This window comes from Bos mutus, chromosome 16 (assembly GCF_027580195.1).
Source record: "Bos mutus isolate GX-2022 chromosome 16, NWIPB_WYAK_1.1, whole genome shotgun sequence".
NCBI classification, from domain to species: domain Eukaryota; kingdom Metazoa; phylum Chordata; class Mammalia; order Artiodactyla; family Bovidae; genus Bos; species Bos mutus.
In genome coordinates, this window is record NC_091632.1 from 2954747 (window position 1) to 2978465 (window position 23719).

The 23719-nt window shown below is 54.4% G+C and overlaps 1 protein-coding gene across 2 annotated transcripts; it reads right to left on the bottom strand.

The window, feature by feature from the left end:
• Positions 1-624: 624 nt before the first annotated feature.
• SLC41A1 (solute carrier family 41 member 1) lies at positions 625-23162 on the bottom strand. 2 transcript variants are annotated; one of them, XM_070384580.1, is made up of 11 exons: positions 23050-23162; positions 19551-20562; positions 11145-11252; positions 10009-10080; positions 9221-9365; positions 8931-9077; positions 8196-8343; positions 7347-7426; positions 6726-6860; positions 6274-6422; positions 625-3172 (listed from the first exon to the last, which is right to left on the bottom strand). In XM_070384580.1, exons 2-11 carry the CDS (start codon positions 19923-19925, stop codon positions 2987-2989), a joined length of 1545 nt encoding a protein of 514 aa, XP_070240681.1. In that variant the 5' UTR covers positions 19926-20562; positions 23050-23162; the 3' UTR covers positions 625-2986. The 2 variants fall into 2 exon arrangements, with proteins under 2 accessions (XP_070240681.1, XP_005909539.1); XM_005909477.2 differs by lacking the exon at positions 23050-23162 and adding an exon at positions 22229-22635.
• Between the last annotated feature and the right edge of the window lie 557 nt (positions 23163-23719).

Below are 23719 nucleotides of genomic sequence, written 5' to 3' on the forward strand. Positions count from 1 at the left end.
TTGTCTAGAGATTGGCCCACTTCCCTTTCACTTTAAAAATGACTACTACGTTGGAGTTTGGTGTGTGCCAGGCAGTGCTTATTGCTTTCTGTGAATTGTCTTATTGGAGTCTCCTAACGACCCTAGGTGTCTGTACAGATGAGGAAACTGAAGCTCAGAGAGGGTAAACGGCTTGTCCAGTGTCACACAAATACAATTAGAAGATCTGGATCCAGGCCAGATTCTAAACCCTTTGCAGTCAACTATACATTTCTAAGCACTTACAGTGCTGAGCATGGTGAAGCCAAGTGCGAGTACTCAACAAATACAGGTATTGTCATTGTGGCCCAAGCAGGGGATAAACCTCTGCAAGGAAGGACTCTTAACCCCCAGGTGCGCCCTTTGCCAACACCCCAACCAAGGCCGAGTCAGTGTGTGGAGAGCAGGGAGGATGCCCCAGAGCAGCACTGGCTGCTTCTCAAGAAATGACTGTTTCCTATCACACATCTCTGTATTTAAGAGCTATTTCGTTTCTTGTCACTCTCTGGCCTCTTTCCACTTCTATGCAAGGAGGGGTGGGGCCGCAGAGCAGGCCCAAGACAGCAGGGGAAGCTGCTTTTGGATGAGACACACAGGAGCCACCAACCACCTAAATAAACGTCCTCTTTATTTTACCAAATATAATTTATCAGTTATGTTGACATTTGTCAATTCAGTTATAGTCACTATAAATAATTCTTAGGACACAGTTCTGTAACTTTTTAAGGATATAAGAGTAAACCAATGTTGCTCCCACAGCCAGGCCAGAAATCCACGTGGTTTGTGCAATCGGGGGGAAAGAAATGGATCGTCCATTAAAGTCATGAAGTTCATTTTCTTTCCCTCTCGCCCTGCAGACCTCCCTCTGCTCATCCTCAGGGCTTGGGGCACACCTACCTTCCCACTTCTCTGGCAAAGGAGGGCACACCGGACTCCTCCAGGGCAGCCTGGGTGAACTCCAGAGAGGAGAAAGGGGTGAGTGCCTGGGGCGGGGGTGACTGCAGACCACAGGGGCACAGCCTTGGGGGCGGAGGAGTTGGTTCTGATGCCTGTACAAGAGTCTGTGTGCAAACGTGTCTGGAGATGGACGACAAGATAGGAGAAGGCCTGAGAAGAGCAGGAACAAGGCTGGGCTGGTGTCAGTGAACTCTGCTGGGGGAAGCCCCAGCTGGGTAACCTCTATGATTCCAAGTCTAAGGGTCTAGGCTCTGGCGGGTGGCCTGGGTGGAAATGCAGAGAGAGAAAGAGTCTCTAGAGGTGTAGGGCAAGTTCCTTGGGGTGAGGCAGGGTGGTGGTAAGAGGCGGGGTCACTGCCTGGCCTTCCTCTGGAGACAGGCCCTTTAGCTGACAAGAGGGGGACAGCTGAAGGGCAGGCTATGGACAGAGAGGCTGGAAGAAACCTGCATCCGAATGCCCAGGTGTGTCCACACGTGAGTGTGGGCAGCAGAATTCTGACCTGTTCACAGTAACGTGCTGGGAGGATGCAGAGGCCCCAGCGATCTCCCACTCCTGTGCTGGGTAAACTGGAAGCAGTGGGTGGATGTCTGGCCTTCTAGATCTGAACCCTCTTTCAGGTGACTGGTGAGGACATGGAAGGAAGCGAGGGTGAGACAGGCAGTGTAGGGAAATCAGTGGTGGCTGAGCCACGGGGCCTGAGCTGTGGCCAGTGCCGCACGCAGGTGGGAGCCAGGAGCGGCGTCGAGAGGCAGACCCTGCTTGGACAAAGAGGGGAGTACAGTGAAGACGCTTTCTCTGCTAGACTGAAAAGGGCACGCAGCCTTTGCACCCGGGGAATGAGGCAAGGGCGGGACTGTGTTTCCTCTGGCCAGTCAGTACCCAGCACAGGACCTGACGTGTAGTAGGCGCTCAATAAACAGCGCTCAGTGAATGTCAGACTGTGCCTGCAGAATCGCGCCTCTTGGGGAAGCTGCGTATTTGCTGAATGAGTGAATGAATACAAGACGGATGTGGGCAGAAGCTGAGAGAGGGGAAAACTGACTTCCACAGCATGAAAGAATGAGTGATTTCAGGAAGCAAGAGATTCTCAGGGGCCATGTGATTATGGCAGAAATCATAATCGGGAGAAACAGCAGCAGGGAAACACCCATCAACCGCCCAGCGCTTCTCCACAAACCCATTCTCCGTCCCTAATCTCGGAAGCCAATGCGGCAAGCTCTGGGGAAGGTCGTGCTTAGAAATCATTAGAGATAAAGGTGAACAGAGATGAAGAATCAGGTCTCTGGGTCCAGGGAGGATGTCGATTTTGGCAAACCTATGGGTGGACATGGGCCAACAGGGAGACCAGGTCATGGCTCATTTCTTCTTGGATGAGGCAGTCAGTTGGAAAAAAGATCAGAGGGAGGGGCTGGTGGTATGTATCAGGCAGTTGGGTAAGGAGCAGGTATATAATTTAAGGAGTTCACCTCATCCTTTTGGAGAGCAGGGCAGAGAACAGGGCTAGGATTACTTGGGGCTAGGAGCAGCTGTCTCTTGCTTAGGGTTTTGAAGTTGGTCCACTTCTAGAAAACGTATGTGTGGGGAGAGGGGAGAGTGACATTTAGCCCTCTGTTCAACCAAAAAGAAAAAGAAAAAACAAAGACAAACCCCCCAAACCACAACTGGAGTTTGCTAAAGCTAAACCAAGTACCCCATATCCTGGATGGAGACCCCTGCCCCAGGCGTCTCCCCTGGAGGCACCCATCATGCAGCTGCACTTGGTGACTGGCCCAAACACCTACTTGTACTGTTCATCTCAGTCCATCTGTCTTGTCTGAGTTCTTACTCTACAAACTTGGCTCAATGTATAAAAATTCCCATTGAAAATAATGAGAATTCGGTATCCACATGAAGTCCTAGAAAGAGATGGGAGTGTCGAGTGGGGTGGGGGCGAGGGAAGAAGACCGCCCCTCCCCCAAAAAAATTTCAAACAGAAAGTGCAGAGAGGTGGACAGAAGGTTGAGTGACCGGGCTAGTCCCCGACATCTGTGTCTCGGTCCCCAATGAGCCAGAGGACGTGGAAGCTGAGTGCCAGGAGCCCGGTGCCGAGAAGGTCCCCCAGGGCTGTCAAGTACGGTATGGAGAAGTTGTCTGGGTCCAGGCCGCGGCCCCACATCCAGTGCACCATCCAGTCTGCGATGTAGAGCAGGATCAGCACCTGCAGGACAGAAGGGCCAGCCTACAGCTACCCCTCTCCAGGGGGAGCCAGAGGCCACGCGATCGCCCCATTCACTGCAGCGCAAGGCTCGGCTAGCTGCAGCCAGTCCTTAAGCAAGTCAGCTCATCTCTTTGCCCCTGCAAGCCCTCTCTGCTCCTCCAGCCCACAGTGACCACCTCGAACAGATGCCAGGAGGAATTTGAGTTCATCGGGAAGGAAGGTGCCTCTGTTCTCCGGAGCTGCCTACATTACATTCTGCTCCCAAATTTACCCGACAAGAGGCCTGCTAATCAACATCCTACTTGTTGCAGGAATTCAGTCCTCTTGCCTCTAATTCTGGGTCATCCTATTCTCGGGTCACTCCAATTCCTGCCATGTTGGCCTCTGCGGGAGCCCAGCAGGCGGCTGGGGGGTTGGAGTTTGCTTTTCAGAGAGGGATTTGTCCTCAGAGCAGAGTGGAATAAGGACAGTGTGAGAGGCTGCTGCCGGCACAGTTGTCCGAGTAACAGTTGATTATCCCAAGCTGCCTTCCTCCTGACCCTTCCCATTCTGCTCAAAGAATGCAAGTTTATTTTAACATTAGTCCTAGCAAAACAGAGTTAGGAATAAGGCAGCTGAATACCAAGCACACAGTGCCTAGCAATTCAAAAGACACTTTGGATGACCTGCTGCTGTGATGTATCTGTCCCTTGCTTTTCTTCCTTTACTACGGATAATTCATGATGATCTACATTAGAACCTTGCTAGTGGGCCCAGGACCAGGGACATCAACAGCTGGAAGCTTGTGAAAAATGCAGAATCTTAGGCCTAATGCTGGATCTGCTAAATCAGAATCTGCCTTTGAACAAGATTTACATGCACTTTTAAGTTGGCGATGCACTTGACCTAGAATACTATGGGATGTCCACAGGCCTGCATCTTCTCTATACTCTGCACAGTTCCTGGCAGTTGGGGCACTCCCCAGATGACTGCATCTGAGCAAGAATGAAATGGTTTCTAACGGTAAAGCTCTGAAACAGTCATTTGGGAGGTTTTACTCCTGAGTGTACTTTGTAAATACTGTGGTATGCAAATTCTACCCAAAGGGGCTTAGTTCCTGGAACCAGAGCCCACTGGGGGATCCGGAAGCCAGATGTGATATCTAAATTTAGGCAAACTGGTTGCTCTCCAGTCTTCTCTCCAACGAAGGCAGAGGTTACAGTTTCAGCATCCTTCACCTTCTGCCTTGCCCTGCACATAGCGGCCTTGAACTTTTGTGGCCCTGACCCTGAGTGAGGGACAGCCCCACCCCCATAACTTCACACCCTTGCCAGCAGCTGCAGAAGGGTCCCAAATAAAGAACATGGCCAGAGGACTTTGGGACGTGCCCCAGGAAGGGACGGGCAGCAGCTGTCTCCACATTCCAGCCTCCTGAGCAGGCCCTGGGAACACGCCGGGAGAAGGCAGCGAGGGGATCAGGAGGAACCTTTAGAGGGGATCAGGTGTCCCACCCTGGCCCTGCACCAGCTGGAGAAGAGAGGAGGTGAGCGTGGCCCCCGGCGTGTTCACAGCTGGGAATGGAGGCAGGCTCGCCCTTCCCAAGGTGGCCGAGGGCCGCCCTCCAGCCACAGACCCTGGGCGCCCACACCCACCCCTGCTCTGCAACGTGCACTTCACCCCAACTCGCAACAGACCGTGGCAACTGGGGTAACGGCTGTGGGGAACTGCACGTGGTTGGCCCAGACCTGGCCAAGATGTCCTGACACCCAATAATATGTGTGTTAAAAAAAAAGAGTAAAATGAGAAAAATATGTATGTTTGCTTGCCTAAATGTGGAATAAGCTTGAAGGATATATAAGAGATATAGATCAACAGATCTATATATAGCAGATCCTACTATATAGCACAGGGAGCTATACTCAATATTTTATAACAAACTATAATGGAAAAGAATATGAAAAAGGATGTATATATGTATCCTTTATATCTCTATGGAGAAGGAAATGGCAACCCACTCCAGTGTTCTTGCCTGGAGAATCCCAGGGACGGGGGAGCCTGATGGGCTGCCGTCTATGGGGTCGCACAGAGTCGAACATGACTGAAGTGACTTAACCTTAAGCTATATCTCTATGTATGAATCACTTTGTTGTACACCAGAAACTAACACAACAGTGTTAGTCAACTCTATTAAAAAAAAGAAAGAGAGGAACAGAGGACACCCATGGCCCGTGAGGAAGAGAACTGGGTGCATGCCAAGAGGGGAGGAAAGATGTTTCAGTGAGGTTTCTCTATTGACCCTTTCAAAGTTTTTGAACTAACCTATTCAAAAAACAAATCTATAGAGATTGAAAATGTAATAATAAGGATTAGGTTGGCTATAAAGGGCTTGCACGAGAGAGCCTTGCGGTGACGGAGCTGTTCTGTGTCTTGACTGTGGTGGTGGTTCATGAGCGTATGACTGATAGGCCTATGCACACGCACGAGATCGCTCGTAAAACTGGTGCAATCCGAGCGGCTCTGTGCATTATACCAACACGGACTTCCTGGGTTTGGTGTTGTGCTATAATCATGCAAGATGTTCCAGCTGTGGGGAGCTGCGTGATGGGTACAGGGGCTCTCTCAGCACATTTTTTGAGGGGCAAATTCTTATGAATACATAATGATTTCAAAATAAAAAGTTGAAAAAATGTAGTAAACAGCAAGGGAGAAAACATCCTAGTATTACAGAGTAGGAAGGCTGGATGGGATCCTAGAGATTGCCTAGTGCAGTGGTTTTGACACATTCTCAAGCTGTGAAATCCTCTACTCAAGTGAAATCTCCCAAGGAAGCCCAGCATGTGAGCAAAGTCACACAGAGCTCCACGGCCAGGCCAGTGGGGGTGGCACCGGCCTGAAATCCAGCACCTCTGCTTCACTCCCCTAGATTTGCAAATGTACCACTGAGGCTCAGAGAAGTAAAACAACTCACCGAAAGCCAAACAGCCTCTTATGGACTGGGCTGGAACTGCGGTCTGCTCTCCTGAGCCCCCGTCCAGCGTTCACTGGCCACACCGTCCCTGGCCCTCCCCTCCCACCCCTGCAGGGCGGCCCTGGCCCCTCCCCACGCCCCTGCCTGTCCGCACCTGGAGCAGAGCAGCTGTCATGTAGAAGATGATGAAGATGAGGGTGAGGGTGGTATGCCCACCCTGCATACAGCTGATGGTATAGAGGAACACCAGGTGTCCTGGGACCACGAGGAGGAAGAGCACGCGGGCCGAGCGAGAATTCACATCTAGGACCAGCGGAGAGGGGGCGTGAGGCGAGAAGGGGGCGATCTGGTGCCAGGAGGCGTTTCACAGCCAGGAGGTGCCGTGCTGCACTCCAGGGCAGCAGACGGCGGACTGAGTCTGCATCCGTCCCACGGCACCCAGCCCCCAGGGTGCCCCAGGAAAGGCCAGCCTTCCTGCCTGGGCTCCCCTTCTAGGACAGCTGGTGCACACAGCCCAACAGACGAGGAGAACCCGCATAACCGGGCTCCAGCTGCTTCTTAAGTGATGATGTGAACCCAGGGGAGGAGGTGGGAACTCTGCATTACCAGGGCTGAAGAAGGTGGTACAAGGGCTGGGGCATCGGCGGGGGGCTTGCTCCGAGTTCTCCCCTGGCGTCCCGTTCATGTGGAGGAAGGTGGAGATGCGGCTGGCCTGCACGGCCACCAGATTGCCCCCAACACCTGTGGAGACACGTGAATCCTAAGCCGCGGTGGGCTCGGGCAGCGGGGAGGGCGTGACCCATCCACCAGTCCCTAGGAGAAGATGGAGACACAGAGCAGGGAGACTCCTTTCCAGGGTGTTTTCAAGGCTCCCCCCATCCTCCCAGTTACGGAGACACAGCAGTCTCCCGTAGCCCCGGCAGGCGGAGAGCATGGGCAGGGACAGATGCGTAGACACAGGGAGCCTGACTTCTCTACCCAGACAGCGTGTGCACCTGCGGTCATAAGCATAGCTCAGGGGACAAGCCTTGCCGTGATCAGTCCCTCTCCGAAGCTAGGCGGACCCAGCACCCCATGCTCAAGCGCCGGTTCCAGGAACCAGTCCAAGTCTTGAACTCTCTGAGCTGGACTCTCTTGCCTGATAGAACCCTGACTGATACAAAGCCCCCAGACCCTCTGATCCAGCCCTCTCCTTTCCCGCCCTGGCAGCTGATGCTGAGACCTCACCGTTAATCACCGGTGTGAAGACAGCCATCCCTGCAAAGTTGGGGTCTGAAACCGTCTTGTCCAAGATGAGGCCTCCCACACTGCACAGACACAAAGACCAGTGAAGGCTTCTGCTCTGGTCCCTGGGGTGGGGCCGCAGGTCCGTCTGGACGTGGGCAGTGAGGCGGCTCCCAGGAGTCCCTTGTCCTCCAGTCCTCGCCTCCCCTTGCCAGAACCAGTTGATGCTCCTGACATTCACCCTAGCACAGCACCCCGGGCAAGCTGGTGCTGCTGGGTCAGGCAGCCACCTTCTTCAACCACCTCCCAAGTCGGCGTGAGGAGCTGCCGGCTGCCCTGCCTGCTCAGTGTTTATTTCCCCTCTGGTAAGAAGGCTGGACTTTTCCTCGGGGAACCAGCTCTCCCAGACTTGGCCACTGTGGTCTGCGTGACCCTGCTCCAATGAGGGCGCGGCCCCAGGCCCATGCAGTCAGAGCTGCACATCTCTGAGGCCACAGTGACTGGTTCAGGGACAGTCAGTGAAATTCTATAATGGGACTTTGCAGAAGACTTTAGAGAAAGAATCTCTCTCCGCCTGTTTATGGAAGCAAACCTGAAGCTGCAGGCCAGCACACAGAAAAGCAGAGCTGAGAGATGGAGAATGCTGGGGCCCGATCATTTATGTTCCTGAGCCCAGCTGTGTGTAGTCAGCTCCCTAAGCCAATGTGGTTTCTAATGAAACCCCTTCACACGGCTCCGCCACTTCCAATAGAAGCACGTGTGACTGAGCCACTATCGAAGGCATTTCTAGGGTCCGGGCCGCACTTCCTCCTTCCGGGGCTGGGAGGGCGGCGGGTAGGGGCTTGAGCCTACCTGCTGATGGCCATGGCGATGATGACGGGCTCCCAGCCCGAGTACAGCACCTCCCTTGTAGCCGGGCTCCGTCGGGCCAGCATCACCCAGACGGGGAGCAGGGCCACGAAGAAGGCGCACACCAGTGGGTAGATGTACTGCCAGATTCCTGAGAGGTGGAGAGGAGACGCAGGTGAGCACGGGCTCCCTGCTCCCAGCCTCCCCTCGGCTCAGCCTGCAAAATCCCAACAGGCCAACGGTAACACCACGCTAAATGCCAGCAAATGTATCCACTCATTTGATGCTCGCTGTTAACTCGGGAGGTACACGGGGGCCAGCCCTTTCCATTCTGTAAATGAGGAAGCCAAGGTGAACCTCTTCAGACACTGAACTTATTAGGGGCAGAGACCAGGTCCTAAGTTTCTTGCTTTGATCCCTGGAAAAATCTCCATCTCTTCTCTTTCATTGTGCAAGCAGATTCCAGCCTTAGTTCCTTTCCTTTGCCCTTTCCCCTTCCCCCTCCATAGGACCAAATGTATTTCTAAGATACTTTCACCCCTGCTCCCACTGCCTGCGTGAAGCTGAGATAAGAACTCAGCCTCATCTCTGTGAGGCAGGGAATTATTACAAACTGTGTTCCAACCAAATGGTTAGGAACAGAGGAGAAATCCTTACACATGTGCGAAAGCCCTACCACATCTCCCAGTCCCACCCAGGAATCCACCCTGGTGGCATCCTCAGTGACCTCAGCCTCACCCTGCTCCAGGTAGAGTCCCCAGCTGATGCCCGAGAGCAGTGCCAAGGTGATGAGGTCACCCAGGCTGGCAGCAATGGGCGTGGCCACATTGTCTGGGTTGATGCCAATCTTGCGAGAGCCAATGATGACTCCAATCATGATCATGCCTGGGGAGGAAGGAGAGGGGCCAGGCAGGGGAAGATGAAATGATGGGGCATTCACCAACCGAGAGGGAGATGGGAGGGGCCTGGTTTCAGACACCTCTGGGACCGCCCTGCCTCCCCCTCAGCCCCTCCCTCGCCCTCCTTACCCAGGACCAGAGAGGCAATGGAGGCTGTGGCTACACTGCTGGCACAGAGCAGGAAGGCATGCGGGATGCTGAAGTGGCCGTCAGGGATCCAGCCGAAGACCACGGCGGCGATGGACGCCAGGAAGCCCACCACCGTGGCCTGCACCTGGGGAGGGGAGCCGTGACTCAGGGAGCAGAGAGCTTCTCAGCTGAGGTCACAGAGCACTCAACCAGACCTCCTCCCACCCCTCACAGCTCCAGGAGGCAGGCAGAGCTGGCCTGTCCAGTCCTCCCAGGCAGGAATGATGTCTTTATTTATTTAGTTTCACACGAGACACCAGTACGGGGTAGTGCACCCTGCAGGAGCCCGGGACATGTTACTGGCTGAAGGAGTGCTCCTCTGGGGCCCGGGGGAGGGTCCACAGAGCCCGAGACTTCATCCAGACACAGGCCTGGGACTCAAGGGGAAGAACTCCTGGTCCGGAAACTGTGCAGCCTCATGGGGACATGGGACAAAAGTGGTCAGGGGCCTTCAGCACTCCAAGTCTCCTCCTGATGTGGGCCGGGGGGACACAAGCCTCCTGCATCACTGCAAGCAGAGAACTGACACTGAAGATCCCGGGAATCCCCCTGATCTTGGCCATTTTCCTGGGAAATTGGGAAAAACTCCTAGAGTTCCTTTGGGAGAAGGCAGCTCAGCAGGACCTTGGAGCCTCACTCGGGAGCCAGTGGGTGCTGACAGGCCTGTCACATTCCTGCCCAGGGAGGAAAGAGGCTGAGCCCCACCGGCCTGGTCCCTGCTCTCTTACCTGAATGAGGGCCATGTTCCCAGTGATCATCCGCCAGAGCTCCTTGGGTGTGTCCATGTGCCCGATGTTGGCCTGGGAAAGGGAGGACCAGGGTCTGGAGCGGCAGGCTGGGAAAGCCTGTTCACTAGGATCATGCCTGGATCAGCAGACGGTGCACGTGCCCTGAGACCCTGGACCAGGGTGTGACCCGCAGGGAAGGTGAAGCAGGGTGGAGGGGCTGGATGAGAGGGAAGGCGCAAGACCGCCTTGAGCTCCTGCCTCTGGCTGGGGGGTGGCCAGGGGGCTCGTAAGGCAGTGCCCTCTTCTCCCCTCCTCTCAGGACAGAGGCCGATTCTGGGCTCTGCCCTGCTCATCTGGGCAGCTCATCCCCATACGGGTGAGAAGGACCCGATCAGTCCCTGGCTCTGAAGCCAGCTGGCCATCCAAGGGAAACAGGTCAGCTGCTGGTGCAGGACAGAGGCCCTGAGAGTGTTTGGGAAGGACTGAGGTGGCTGGGAGCAGGCCAGGAGGGCAAGATGGGGAGGGCTAGGCAGGCTGCCACTTCTCTCTGCTCCCTTCTCTGGGCTCATGGCCATGCGGGGACATCCCTGCCACCTGGCTCTCCTGGCCTCCTGCGTTTTACCACTTCCTACCTCTTGCCCCGTGGCCCTGAATCTGGTTTAGTCTCCGCACATCAGTGGCTGATCTAAGGTTGTGGGAGGTGGGAGTGATGAGCAAGCTGCCATGGGGGAGAGGGAGCGGGGTGGGAGGGGGCTGGAAAGGCCTGGCTCTGCTCCGGCCCAGCTGCAGAGCGGGGCTGGAGATCAGAGAAGGCCCCCGGCTGTGCAGGTGAAGGGACCAGCGTGATGCTCCCCTGGCAAAGCTGCACAAACAGTCACGAGGCGGGTTGCGAAGCAGGGAGTGGGGCAAGAGTCCAGGGATGGCTGGGACCTCCAGAAACCAAGCCTGGGAACCACTCTGAGCAGGGAGCCCCTGACCAGGGGCAGGACAACCAGCCTGGGATCTCCCTGAGCCTTTCCAGCCCGGACCCACCTTGCGGACCTGAGCAGCTGAGAAAGGCCTGCAGTGCCCTCTTGGTCAGGCTCTGTGGTGCCTGAGTCTCTGTGTGCCCCACTCCCTCCAGCCAGGACACTCACTGCGGTGGAAAGCCTTGATGCCAGCGTCATTTCCAGGTTTCCCTTAAGGCCCAGCAGTGCAGGCACCAGGATGAAGACCTCTGTCACCTTCTGGAATACTTCCCAGTGCTACAAGGGGAAAACAGAACCCAGGAATCTCAGGGCCCCACAGGGCTGGCATCAAAGTTGAAAGTGAAACTGAGTCCCCTGAAAGTGAGTTTATGATTAATTAATAAACTCTGCTCCGAGTTTATGATTAATGTTTCTATCCAAAACTTTATTCCCTTTCTTGTCCCCGTCTGAATTCAATCCCTTTCTTGCCCCTTCTGACCTCAATCCTGTGTTAACTAAACAGCAATCAGCCAGAGTCAGATGACTAAGATTGCTGAGATCAGTGATAACACTGTTACAAGCTCAGGTTGTTTCTCCTGGGCAAGATGAGTTACCAGAGCTTTTTTGTTCTTCTCCTTTAAATCCCCTCACTCAAAGACCAAGTGGGAGAGGCTCTGAGGCTTGTCTCCCTCGCCTTGCCTGGTGTCCTGCAGTAAGCTCTTGTTGCTGCTGCTGCTAGGTCGCTTCAGTCGTGTCCGACTCTGTGTGACCCCATGGACGGCAGCCCACCAGGCTCCCCCGTCCCTGGGATTCTCCAGGCAAGAACACTGGAGTGGGTTGCCATTTCCTTCTCCAATGCATGAAAGTGAAAAGTGAAAGTGAAGTTGCTCAGTCGTGTCCGACTCTTCACGACCCCATGGACTGCAGCCTACCAGGCTCCTCCATCCATGGGATTCTCCAGGCAAGAGTACTGGAGTGGGGTGCCATTGCCTTATGCCCTTACTTTGCTGCAAACCTGCAATCAGAGTTTGGCTTTCTGTGCTGTGGGCACATGAGCCCTTGCTTGGTTACAATTGGATAGTCTGGGAGCAGGGGGTTGAGAAGGAAGTGGAATCAGCAGGGAGTGAGCTGGTCAGACGCCTTTCCTCCAGGAATCCTGGAAGCAAACCAAGTCCACGATGCTCCAAACAACATAGCCCCCTTCCTGCCACCCAGAACCGGGGATGTGCAGAGGGTCTCCCCAGTCAGGAGACCCCAGCCTGGCTCTGCTTCCTCTGGCTACTTTGTGGAGCCAGGAGAGAAGATGGTGGGGACCCATGCAGCTGAGTCACCCTGGAGCTGGCTTACACCCCAGAACTCCAGCGCAATCACCCTTCAAATCGCCTTCAGTCTAGTTTCTTTGTGGCCTCAGCCCCGGGTGGTGTTGTCTCAGCTGTTGAGCGCTGGGCTCCACGGGGCTAAGGAGATTAGAGAGTTTGTTTGGCTTCTATCTCCAAGGGCTCTGGGCCTCAGCCACAGCTGCTCTCCTTCAGAGGAGGCTCTGAATGCAGACGGTGGCCCCCAAACCTCAGAAGGCTCGTCTGCAAGAGGTTTTTCATTCCTCCTCGGCCCTGTCACCCCAGAAAGCTCCCCCAGTCTCTTGGTTAGGAAACGGAGGGGTGCTGGTGCGGGAAGAGCACAGGCGCCGTGGATTCCAGCCCTGAGACCATCAGGCTCCGCGCTCCGACCCGGTCTTCCAGCCAGTGTCTTCTTAAGTCTGCACTAAGCGCCAGGCTAAGGGCTCTCTGTACAGTTTTCCTTTTACTCTATCAAAAGCCTGGTGAGGTAGGAGGTATTCTTATCCCTGTTTTGTAAAGGAGGGAACTACTGAGGTTCAGAGAGCACTATATTCAGTCCTGGGAGGAGAAATGCAGGAGCCAGGACTGGCTATTTGAAAGCTACTTTAATTGCAACTGAAACTGAAGACTTGCAAAAAATGCTGGGGTCGAGTTACCCTTCCTGGCCCCAAGGGCAATGTGAGTTCTTTCAGTGCTTCCTATTCTAAGAATGGAAACGTTGATGTTTGGCAGAAAACAACAAAATTCTGTAAAGCAAGTATCCTTTAATTAAAAAATAATTTAAAAAAAAGAATGGAAAGCTTTCAGGTTTGGAGAGAGGAGGGGTCAGGCAGCCAGACGGAGATACGCAGGCTGATCAGACTACCAAGGTCAGGAAGCAAAATGCAAGGGCACTGGACTGACAGCCTTTGGTCTCCCACGTGAGACCACAAGGGTGGGCCACGTGCTCTGTCCCCAACATTGTCCCACAGAGGCCAGCAGGGGCTCCTTAGACAAGTTACAAGGCCTTGAGCTCCTGACTGTAAAATGTACACTTCAGGGGCCAGATCAGATGGTCCCCAATGGCAATTCCAGGACCGACACTCTACAGTTAATGATAAGCAAGGCTGCAAATCAAATCCACAATGAGATATCACCTTATACTCGTTACGATGGCAACTATTAAAAAACAGAAAATAACAAGTGTTGACAAGGATGTGGAGAAATTATAAGCCTTGAGTACTGTCGATGGGAATGAAACATGGCTCAAACACTATGGGAAACGGTATGGCTGTTACTTAACAAATTAAGACGAGAACTACTATGTGATCCAGCAATCTCACTTCTGGTATATACTCAAAATAATTGAAAGCAGGGTGTCAAAGAGATATTTGCACATCCGTGTTCATAGCAACGTTATTCCTAATAGCCAAGAGGTAGAAGCAATCCAAGTGTCTGTTGATGGATAAATTAATAAACAAAACACAGTCTTACATACACAAGGGAAAGTTATTCAGCCCTAAAATGGAAAGAAATCCTGTTATATGTAACAACAACACAGATGAACCTTAAGGACAGTATAGTGAGTGAAACAAGCCAGTCGTAAAAAGACAAATACTATATGATTCCATTCATACGAGGTATCTAAAGCATTCAACTTCCTAGAAATAGAAGTAGCTTGCTGGTTACCTGGGACTGGGAGGAGCGGGGAAGGGAAGTCGATGTTTAGGCGTAGAGTGTGGAGTTTTAGCTCTGTAAGATGAAAACGTTTTGGAGACCTATTTTACAACAGTGTGAATATACTTAACACCACTGAACTGCACTTTAAAAATGGTTAAGATGATAAATTTTATGTTATGTGTGTGTGTTTTTTTTTTTTTTTAACACAATTTAACAACAACAACAAAACAGAGGAGCATGGAAATCAGAGGGGCTGAGGCCGGGGGAGGCGGCGCGTGGGATCCTATAAAGGCAAGGACCTCTCTTTTCCTGTCAGACTTCTTTTTGTGGGTATGGGGGTGTGCGGGTTGACAGTGGGGGGTCCCTACCAGGACCCCAGAGGAGGGCTCCCCTCATTAGGGCTAGAGTGCACCCTTCCGGGGCTCCTGGCCTAGCCCCTCACAGTGGAAGGCATAGGAATCTTTTTAGGGAAGGTGCTCTCTTGAACACTAAGGATGGGAAAGAAACCCCCTGACCCCCAGCCACAGTTGCTGAGCTTTCAGACACCCACAGGAAGAGCTGGGAGGGAGGCGCATCCTTTCTTAGCCCTGGGGCCCCTAGAGGGGAGGCAGCCCCACGAGCCCCATGGGCCCTGGAGGAGCTCAGGCACTGTTGCTCTTGGCCAAGGCTGATGCATACCGCTGGGGCTCCAGCTCCCAGCAGGCAGGGCCGTGCCCCGCTCTGCCCCCTTCTCCCTCACCTCAACTGGACACGTAGCTCAGAGAGCAAGCATTCCTTCTGCGACACTCCCCCCCGCCCCAATAAAAGTGGCTGACTGGAGGTTTTGGAAGCTTCTCTGAGCCCAGCCCCATATCCCCTCTTCACTGCATAACACCCACCTCTCACAGCTTCCAAGCCTCCGGTTCTGTGAAAAGCTGTGATCTGCAGGTAGGCGTATGTAAAATGTGTGTGTGTATTGGCAGGGTGAAGAAGCCCGAAAAGAAATACTCCAAGTGTATGCCAGAAATATTTTCTGGATTGTTTGTAAGGAATATTGTCTTTATGATTAAGAAAAAATATATATATGAAGCTCAGCTAACCCCTCTAGCTGCCACTATATTATATACTAATACTTAATACATATAAATATATATAAATATATACATGAGGTTCTAAATATCCTCAAATCCTTGCACCCCCTCAGCACACATATACCTTCTCCTTCAGCTACACTAGGACCTAGAAGGGATGGGGCTTTAGCAGCGATTTGGACAGATAAGCAAGTAGGATGGGCACCCATGCTAACAGCCCCTGTCTTCCGGGCCTGCCAGGGGACAGTCTGGACCCTCACACCACCTGACCCCCCACCCAGCAACACCCTGAGCTGGCACTTGGTCACTGTAGCCAGTGGCTACACACATGCTTTCTTCACCCACAAAAGCCTCTCAGGGGAGCCTCTGACATGCGTGTGTGTGTGCATGGCTCTGGGAGGGCCCGGGAAGCAGGCTGGCCCTGAGATGAGCAGTGGGTAGAGACACAGGGGGTCAGGGGCCCAGTGTGTCTCCTTCCTGCTTTGGCCTAATTCAGGCCCGTCCTGTTCACCCTGCCTGGAAGTGTCTGACCCTGAAGTCAGACCCACGAGCCAAGCCTTCACCCACACCTTCCTGCTCTGCTGGGGATGGAAAAGGACACATTCCAGGAAGCCCTTGGCGGGAGATGTGGATGGCACACAGGGGCAGATTTCACTGCTTCTCAGAAATGCGGCTCCTCTTCCCTTCCTTCTCTGTCTGTGGATGGTGTGTGTGTGGGGGGGGTGGGCAGTATGGGGCTCACTGGTTCCTGATAGCTTGGAGGAGGGATGAGCCTGCTGCTCCCCCCACAATAATCCTGACTCATCACCAAAGGTTTCACGCCTCAGGGAACCTACTGCTGTCTCACCCGGGTCTGTTCCTCTTCTCTCTTCCATCTGACACCTCCTCTGGCCTCAAAGAGAGAACCAAGTGTGCCTGGAGTGTTCTTCCCTGAGCCTTCTTCCCCTCCAGGAGGAGAACAGCAGGGAAGAAAGTCACAGGCTGGAAAGGCTGGAGTCAAAGACACAAAGCCGACTCAGACCCCCAGCAGCTCTGAGAACTGGGAAGAAGCAGGAGAACATGGGAAGCTGGGCCAGAGCTGACTCTCAGGGTGAGGACTGAGTCAGCTCAGATGAGTGTAAACCTAGCCTGCAACTATGGCTCTCCCTGCCACCTGCAGGCATCCTCTAGGTGTCCAAGGAGGAGGCCCTCAGGGCAGCGCCTGGGGATAGAAAGCTGGACAAAGTGTGATAAGGGAGGTGGATACCTGAAACCTGAGTGCTCCGCTCAGGAATATAGGCAGCCTTGGGGCAGGCCAGCCAGGGAGGAATGTTTCTGCCCCACCCCGCTTCCCCAAAGCCATCCTTGCCATTCACTTTGACCTTTGCAGACTCCTCTGTACACACAAAAAGCCAGAGGAGGAGTGTTTACGGGATAGGGTGTCTCCTTTCCTCAGGATCTTCAGCACAAGAATAGTGAGGATCAAGAGCTGGGAGACTCACCTGTTTTAACACAGCTTAGAATTCCAGTGACGGAGAAGGAAACGGCAACCCACTCCAGTATTCTTGCCTGGAGAATCCCAGGGACTGAGGAACCTGGTGGGTTGCCATCTATGGGGTTGAAGCGGCTTAGTAGCAGCAGCAGCAGAATTCCAGGGAAGGCTGGCACACCACCTCCTGCCACCCCCATCCCTCCAAGAGCTTACAGAAGAGGGGAGTGAGGTGCCCTGGGGCAGCCCAGGACTAAACCAGGAGGCTGGGCAGGGCCTCTGCAGGATGGAGGCTCCCCAGCCCAACCCCTCTTCATTTCCTACACTGGGCCCAGTCCCGGTTTCCTTCCCAAATGCTTCGGGAACTTCAGCCTCAGCAGTGGGGCGGTTGCAGCAGACTGCAGTCTACTTAACCTTTTCTTACTTTTGGCCAGTAGTCAGTTCCTTATCTCACTGCAAAGGTGGCTGTACACACCTTTGGAGGGAGGGCAGATAAGAGGAGACAGAAACGGGCCTGAGGAAAAGACTGGGGCTTCTGCAGCAGTGGGGAAAATGAGGGCCTCAGACCAAGGAGACGTCTGCACCGGCACGGCCCTGTGCTCAGCTGCTCTGAGACACGGGGGACACCCTACAGCCAGCTCCTCCCAAGGGCCACTTAGAGGACTCCATCCCACTGCAGTTCAGCTTAGCTTGTGAGGGGGAAATGCAGGTGTGAATCATTAGAAACTGTCCTGTTCCTTCTGACCCCAAGATGCCAGTCACCTCTTTCACCCCCTTAGATATGGAATAAAAACCTCCCCGCGGTCCCTGATTTCTCTGCTCCTGCCATCCCTGCCGTGACTCGACTGTAGCCATCTGCAGGGCTTGCTCCAGACACGCTGCGGGAGAAGGCTGGGGGCGGGCACAAAGACAAACCAGCCACTGTCCTCCATACCAACTGGCCCTTAGCTCTGCAGTGAGCCAAGGTGCCACACCAAGGGCAAATGCTGGCCTGGCACCCTGGGCAGGCTCCAAAGATTACCTACCTGGGTTTCTCAATGTCTCAGGGTAAGGGGTAAGATGCCGGAAGTCATTTCCAGCTCTAGAATTCCCTTGAGTGTGTAAGAGAAGGGGAGGGAGTAGCCCTCTAAGAATCTTTGTTCTTGCTCATTTAGAATATAACTCCAGTTGTTCCAGATTCCAGTCTACCCTGTTTTTCGAGGAAAGACAAAGAGCAGACTCCTCCCAGAGTCTTTAACCAACTTTGGAACCATGGCCACGGTAAAGGCTATAGAGGCTTAAGGACATAGGTTCTGAGTCCGATGACCAAGGACAAGTTACTAATCCCTTTGAGCCATTGGTTCCCTATCTACACAATGGGGACAGTTATGGTTTGAACCTCACAGGTTCACAGAAGACTCCAACAGATGCTGCCCACTACCGTTCTTACTTTCTAGAAAATACAATAACCCCTCCCAGGTTACCATTAGACCCTGGTTCTACACCCCTTTGGAGGCATCAAACCAGAACTGGAAACCTCTGAGAATGAGAACCCAGGCCACAGGAAAGGGATAGAAGAGGTGGAGAAACTGCTACCCTGGTCTAATTTCTCCTCCTCTCTTTACCCCACTCACTACTCTAGGAGGGGGAGCAGCTACCAGGGCGAGGAATCCAAAGTCTGCCCTCCCTGCTCCAGACTGGCATCCCAACCTCCATGAGGAACGATCCCCAAAGAGACAGGTTAAGGGAGACAGAAGGCATGATATAAACACCATCCTCAGTAGCAATCAAAGGAGCAGGGTCCCCCTAAGGTCTCAAGTCAAAGTGGTCCAGGTAGACACCATTGAAAGAACCTCCTAGAACCAACCACCCTGCTTTCTGGGACAGGGGCCTGGTAAGACTTGCCAGCAGGACTCTGTATTATCATATACATCGTTTGTAGGGCTGGCTCAGCAAAGGGGAGGGGATGCTGAAATCCACATCCTCCTGAGAGATTCCATGGCCAAGGACTCACTGGTTTGGGCAGGGGGCAGTGGGAGGCCCAAAAGGCAAAAGCCAGATCACCTCCAGCCTTCCTATTTCTCTGAGTACCTAGGACAGAGCCCAGAACTCAGTAGGAATCTGATACATGTTAATGATTAACTTAGATAAACCCAGCACTTTTAGAAAGCTTTATGTGTCTTACTAAGCCTCAGAAACTTTAGCTGGAAACAAAGCTTTAAATCATCTTGGGGACCTGGAGGTCCTGGGTAAGTCCTAACCCACAATATTCTAACATAGCATATCCCTGGCTCTTAGCTTCCTGGTTCTGCCAATTCCTGTCCTTAATTCTACCTAGGAGCCTCACAAAGAGCTCTCTTTGCCCACCACAGGTTCATGAAAGACAGGTAAGAAGCAAGGAGAAGAGACAGTTCTGCCCAGGTTTGGTTATATTTTGTCCCCATATTTGTCACATAATCAGCACTTCTATGTCTTATCACGCCAACCCCCCAGATCATGTCTCAGCATGTACCCACCCCCATTCTCTAAGGAGAGCCTGCCAAGGTTACACGAAGACAAGCAACACAAAATGCCTTTAAGAACCTTCTCGCTTAATTTGAGACCCTCTTGGCGGCTGGACAAATTCCTGCCCAGCAGGGGGGTGAAGGGAAGGCTTGAGACTGAGCTTTCTACTGTGGGTATCCTTGAAACCCCCAAAATAAAGGGGAAAGAAAGCCTAAAGAGAAGGCCCACGATCTAAATGTCTCCTAGTGAGCTGGGCTCAGCAGGAACGACCAGGAGGGATGGCAGGCAACAAGCTGCTCCATCTCTCCTCTTCCAAGCCTGAGCTTGGGAATCAACCCTGCTTCTGTTTAAGCAATACAGCCCTGACCACCTGTCCCAGGGCTACCCGGCTTCCTCAAGGCTTCTGTAGAAAGGGACTAAAGGAAGAAACCGAGGACATGATCCAAAGGGAAACAGTGTTCCAGGAAGCAGCAGCTGCTTCTGACAGGGAGGTGGAAGAAAAGCTTCAAGAGACAGTCTCCCAGGAGGAAAAGATGGCTCTAGGCTCAGTGTCCAGGGCCGCCCTCCCAGCCCCTACCTGCACGATGTCCAGCACCATGCCGGCGGCCACCGTTCCGAAGCCGGCCAGGAGGAAGGGGAACAGCACCTGCAGCCCGATGGAGAAGGAGGTCTCCTTGAGCGGGGAGGGGGCGGCGGGGCCGTGGTCCGAGCTGACGTCGTCACTCTCGTTGCTCTGGCTGCCGTTCTCCAGCAGGGCATCCTCCTCCCGGAGGCCCTTGGCGTTGGCCCGAGACTCAGGCACCACCACCTCAACCTCCGCCCCATCGGGCCCCAGGAACTCCGAGGTCCCAGCCAAGGGCTCTCGGCCCGGGCCCTCCGAAGAGCAGGCTGAGGCGGCGGGACCAGTCCCGTTCAGCTGGTGGGCGTCCTTGGGCTCTGGCTTGGAGGACATGTCGCGGAGGGAGGAGGAGAAGGGGGGAACTCTCCTCTTTTTGTTTTTCCGCTCTCTCTCCCTTTCTGACTTGGGAAAGAACTTAGTCTTGGGGTGAACGCAGCCGTGGTGGCCGCGGGACCTCTTCCCACGGCTCTCCGCTCCGATGGGGCGCTTCAGAAGCTGATCCACCGACAGGCAGCCCCATCAAGCACTGAAGCCACAAGCTGGAGGGGAGCAGGAAACTCCGCACCAGAGGCTGCAGCTGGCGCGAGGGGTGCAGGTGCCCGATCCAGCAGGCCAAGAAGCTTCTTGGGGGGAGCTCCTCTGGCCTCCTAACTTCTTTGGTTCTCAGCGCAGACTCCTCAGAGTCGGAGGCATCCAGAGCAGAAGAGCCCGGTCAAGTCTGGGGTGCCTCTGAGGTGGCCCTGCTTTGATGACAAGCAGCCCAAGTTCAGATCCTTCCGAAGGCAGACTTGGCCTGGGGCGGCCTCTGGCTGGGCTCCGTCAGCTGCCCACAGCTCCTCTGGCTCTGCTGGTCCCAGGGCAGCGTCAGCCCTCTTTCTCCTTTTTTCCAGAGACGTTCTTCCTTTCTGGGAAGACCCTGTATCTTCCCCAATCCCTGGTCCTCACAGTCACAAGAATCTGGATGGAACACCTTATGTGGGAAGAAGGAAGATAAGGGAATGTTACGATATGGCAGAAGACAGCTGCTACTCTGAGAATATTCCCACACGGCAGGCATAAGGAGTTTGCTATTTCCCTTCCTTTTCCACTAACACCCTCCATTCCTGCCCTGCAACATCTGGATGCCCAGTAGGCACTAGTCCTGCCATCCTCCCAACAGGCAGCACACTGCCGACCAGGGACCACCACCATGGTCAACAGCCATGAGATGGGCCAGCCTGGGACGGGGAAGATGCTGTGCAGGAGACCTTGGCATTGCCTTCTCAGCAGTGGGGGATGGGAAGGGATGTCCTGGGGGAGATCCCTTCTTGAATGTCCATTAAGAACCCAAGGTTACTAAAATGCGGTCTCCCAGCGGGGTCTCTTCCAAATTCAGTCACAAGCTTCCTACAGCCACTTGGCTGTAGAAAGCGATAGTTTACAGTCATAAGGCAAATAAGCAGGAAGAATCTGACTACTGAATGAAGGTCCCTACGCCCCTACAAACCCTAGTCCCTGAGGAAAAAAAACCAACAAACTGGGAGGACTCCCCAGGCAATGGGGCAGGCCTGCCAGACCAAGGCCAAGAGCCAGAGGCCTACCCACTCCTGCCCTTGAGAGTCAACAGTGTTACAAAAAGCTCAGACACTGACTTGGATCCAGGCCTCTGCTACTTCTCTCCCCCTGCTCTCGGCCTTGTGAGCTCTTCAGATAGGACTAGAGTATTATCTCACTTTGAAGGGAAAGACGGTAACACTGTGGTTATTATGCACAGATTTCAGTTCTCTAGGTTCGCCCTGTTCCCCAGGGTTACTGAGAGTTGGATATAATGGAATTCTTAAAAACAAAAACAAAAGAGCACCATCGGAAAAAATAAATAAAACAGAGCAAAATAAAAAACAAAAGCAGTATAAGCCAAAACGCACTTGCTCCCAAATGCATGTCTCTTTAGGGTAATGGCCCCACTTCTTCTTGCCTACAGGAATCCCCAGGCCTTGTTCCCACCCGATTCCATCCCACCAGAAGAGCTCTCACGAGTAAAAAATACGTTTAAAGAGAATTTCCCTAGGAAGGATGAATAGGTCCTTAAGTATTCCAAACACACACAATTAGTCAACTCCAGTTTGGGGAAGGGTGGATCAAACTCCAGTAACTGGCCCACAGGAATTGCTTTCTCTTTGTAGCCACTCACGTCACCAGGACTCCCTTTTCCAGTCTCCTTAAACACTGTCCTGTTAGTTCTTTCAAACACCCTCACTAGAGATCCAGGAAGAAACCTCTGAGCAGGAGAGAACCCGCGGCTCCTGTGCCAGAAAAGTTTCTGAGTCCGCTAAAACCTGACCGGCCCTCCTCCTCCAGCCTTCCTGGCAAGTTACCTAACCTGAAACGGGGCTCGTAGCGAGAGAAGCCAGCCCCTCATCCACTGCTGCCAGTAAAGAGACTTCAACCGGGCCTAGGCCCTGGGATGAAAGAGGCAAAAGTGACCCGGGATGCTCTGGGGAGGGGACTAAGCAGATGGCTTTCGTGTCCCCGAACCCAGGGATTGGGAGAAGTATCTGGGTGGCCCTCCGGCCTCTCCTCCAAACAGAGTCAGCGAACGCGCGGGGTGCCAGGTTACTCGGCCTCGCCACCCAGCCCCTAGACCCAACAGCACTGACCTGCCCCTCACTCGGGAGGAAAGGGGGCGCCTGGCGACTGGCGGCGGGGACCCGTGGTCTCGGGGGAGGCAAGGGTCCCCCTCTTCTCATCACTCCTCCTCTGCAGTCCTCCTCGGCCCCCGGATGCCCCTCGCCACACACACACACACCCCAGCCTAGGCGAGCGTCCAGCCGCGGCACCCGACTTGCTACATTTCGCCTCGGCGCTGGGCGAGCGAGGCCGCCGCTCTGCTTCCACAAGGGTTAGGTGGCCCTGGCGGGCAGGACAGATCGCCGCGTCCCAGGCGGGGCGGGGGGCAGTCCGGACGGCAGGCCGTGGGGCCGAGCTCGCTCGCCCCCAATCCCTTCTTGCCCGCAGACTTGGGCCTGACTGGTTGGCTGCTAGCGGCAAACGTGATCTGGGGCAGAATGGGTGGCACCCCCATTCCATCAAAAATAGATTCCGGATGGACAGCGGCAGCCCCCAATCAGAGGCGGCGAGGGGGGCGGGCTCGGCTGCGGCCCGGCCCCGGGGGCGGGGCGCCGGGGAGGCGCAGTACGCGGGGTGACGCGCGCTGGAGGCCGCTCGCGGGTCCCCGCGCTCCTCGCGTGGTGCCGCCGCCCGGGGCCGCCACGCCGCGCCGGGATCGTCCCTCGCCCCTTTAAGGCGTGCGCGCCGGTGCGCGTCTACCCCTGCGTACGGAATTGTTTCCTTGTGCCTCCGGCCTTCGGCAAGACCGGGAAACCTCCCAGCGGAGCCGCCAGCTCTGACCACCGGGACTCAAACCACCCTGCCGCTGCTCTGCGCCCCGGGCTCGGTTCCCGGAGAGAACCGTCCCTACCTTGTTTGGGTACACAGCCTCTTGCCTGCTGGGGAGAAGTCACCTCTGCTCTTTCCGCCAGATGCCGCGTTCCTGCAAGCGCGTGGCTCAGCCTGAAGGAACCGGCCTTAATAAAGTCCCAGCCTTGGAAGGGCTGGAAATGGGCGGGCGGGAGGGAGGGAGGAAAAAGAGGTCAAAACCTCCGCTGCGGTCCTACACTCACCGCCCGAGGCGGGGCGGAGGGGAGCCTGGGTTCCTCTGACCCGCTGATTCTGGTGGCAGCACGGAAGGATGTATCCATCCCGGGCTAAACAAAATCCAACTTTCCCTGACGCACCTTCTGGGATCAAAGAGGGCTGTTCCCATTTCGCCTTTTGCCACTTCCTCCCTGGGGTATCTCCACCTCTCCAACGCAAACGGAGAACCAGTTCTTTTGGGGATGTTTTGGTGTACGGGGTGTGATCTCCCCCGTAAAGGAACCGCCACCCTTGGGTTTTCCCCTCTTGTCAGTGGAACCTGTGACCAGTGGTTCCTTCCTGTCATTTTCCTCCCGGAAAGTGGCTCAGGGGTGCATTCGAGCGTGACTCCAGACCCCCGGATGAGTTTTGGAGTAGAGATGTGCCTGCGAAGAGAACACAGCGCTGGGTAGGAGCTTCTGGCTGCCTCTTCCTCTTTCTGAGATACCGCAACC

Coding starts and splice junctions, on each gene's coding strand:
- SLC41A1 (XM_070384580.1), bottom strand. CDS start 19,925: ATGTCCTCCAAGCCAGAGCCCAAGGACGCCCACCAGCTGAACGGGACT. Junction 11,253..19,550: donor TGGTGCTGGACATCGTGCAG/GTAGGGGCTGGG, acceptor TTCCCCTTGTAG/CACTGGGAAGTATTCCAGAA. Junction 7,427..8,195: donor ATCGCCATGGCCATCAGCAG/GTAGGCTCAAGC, acceptor GTGTCTGTGCAG/TGTGGGAGGCCTCATCTTGG.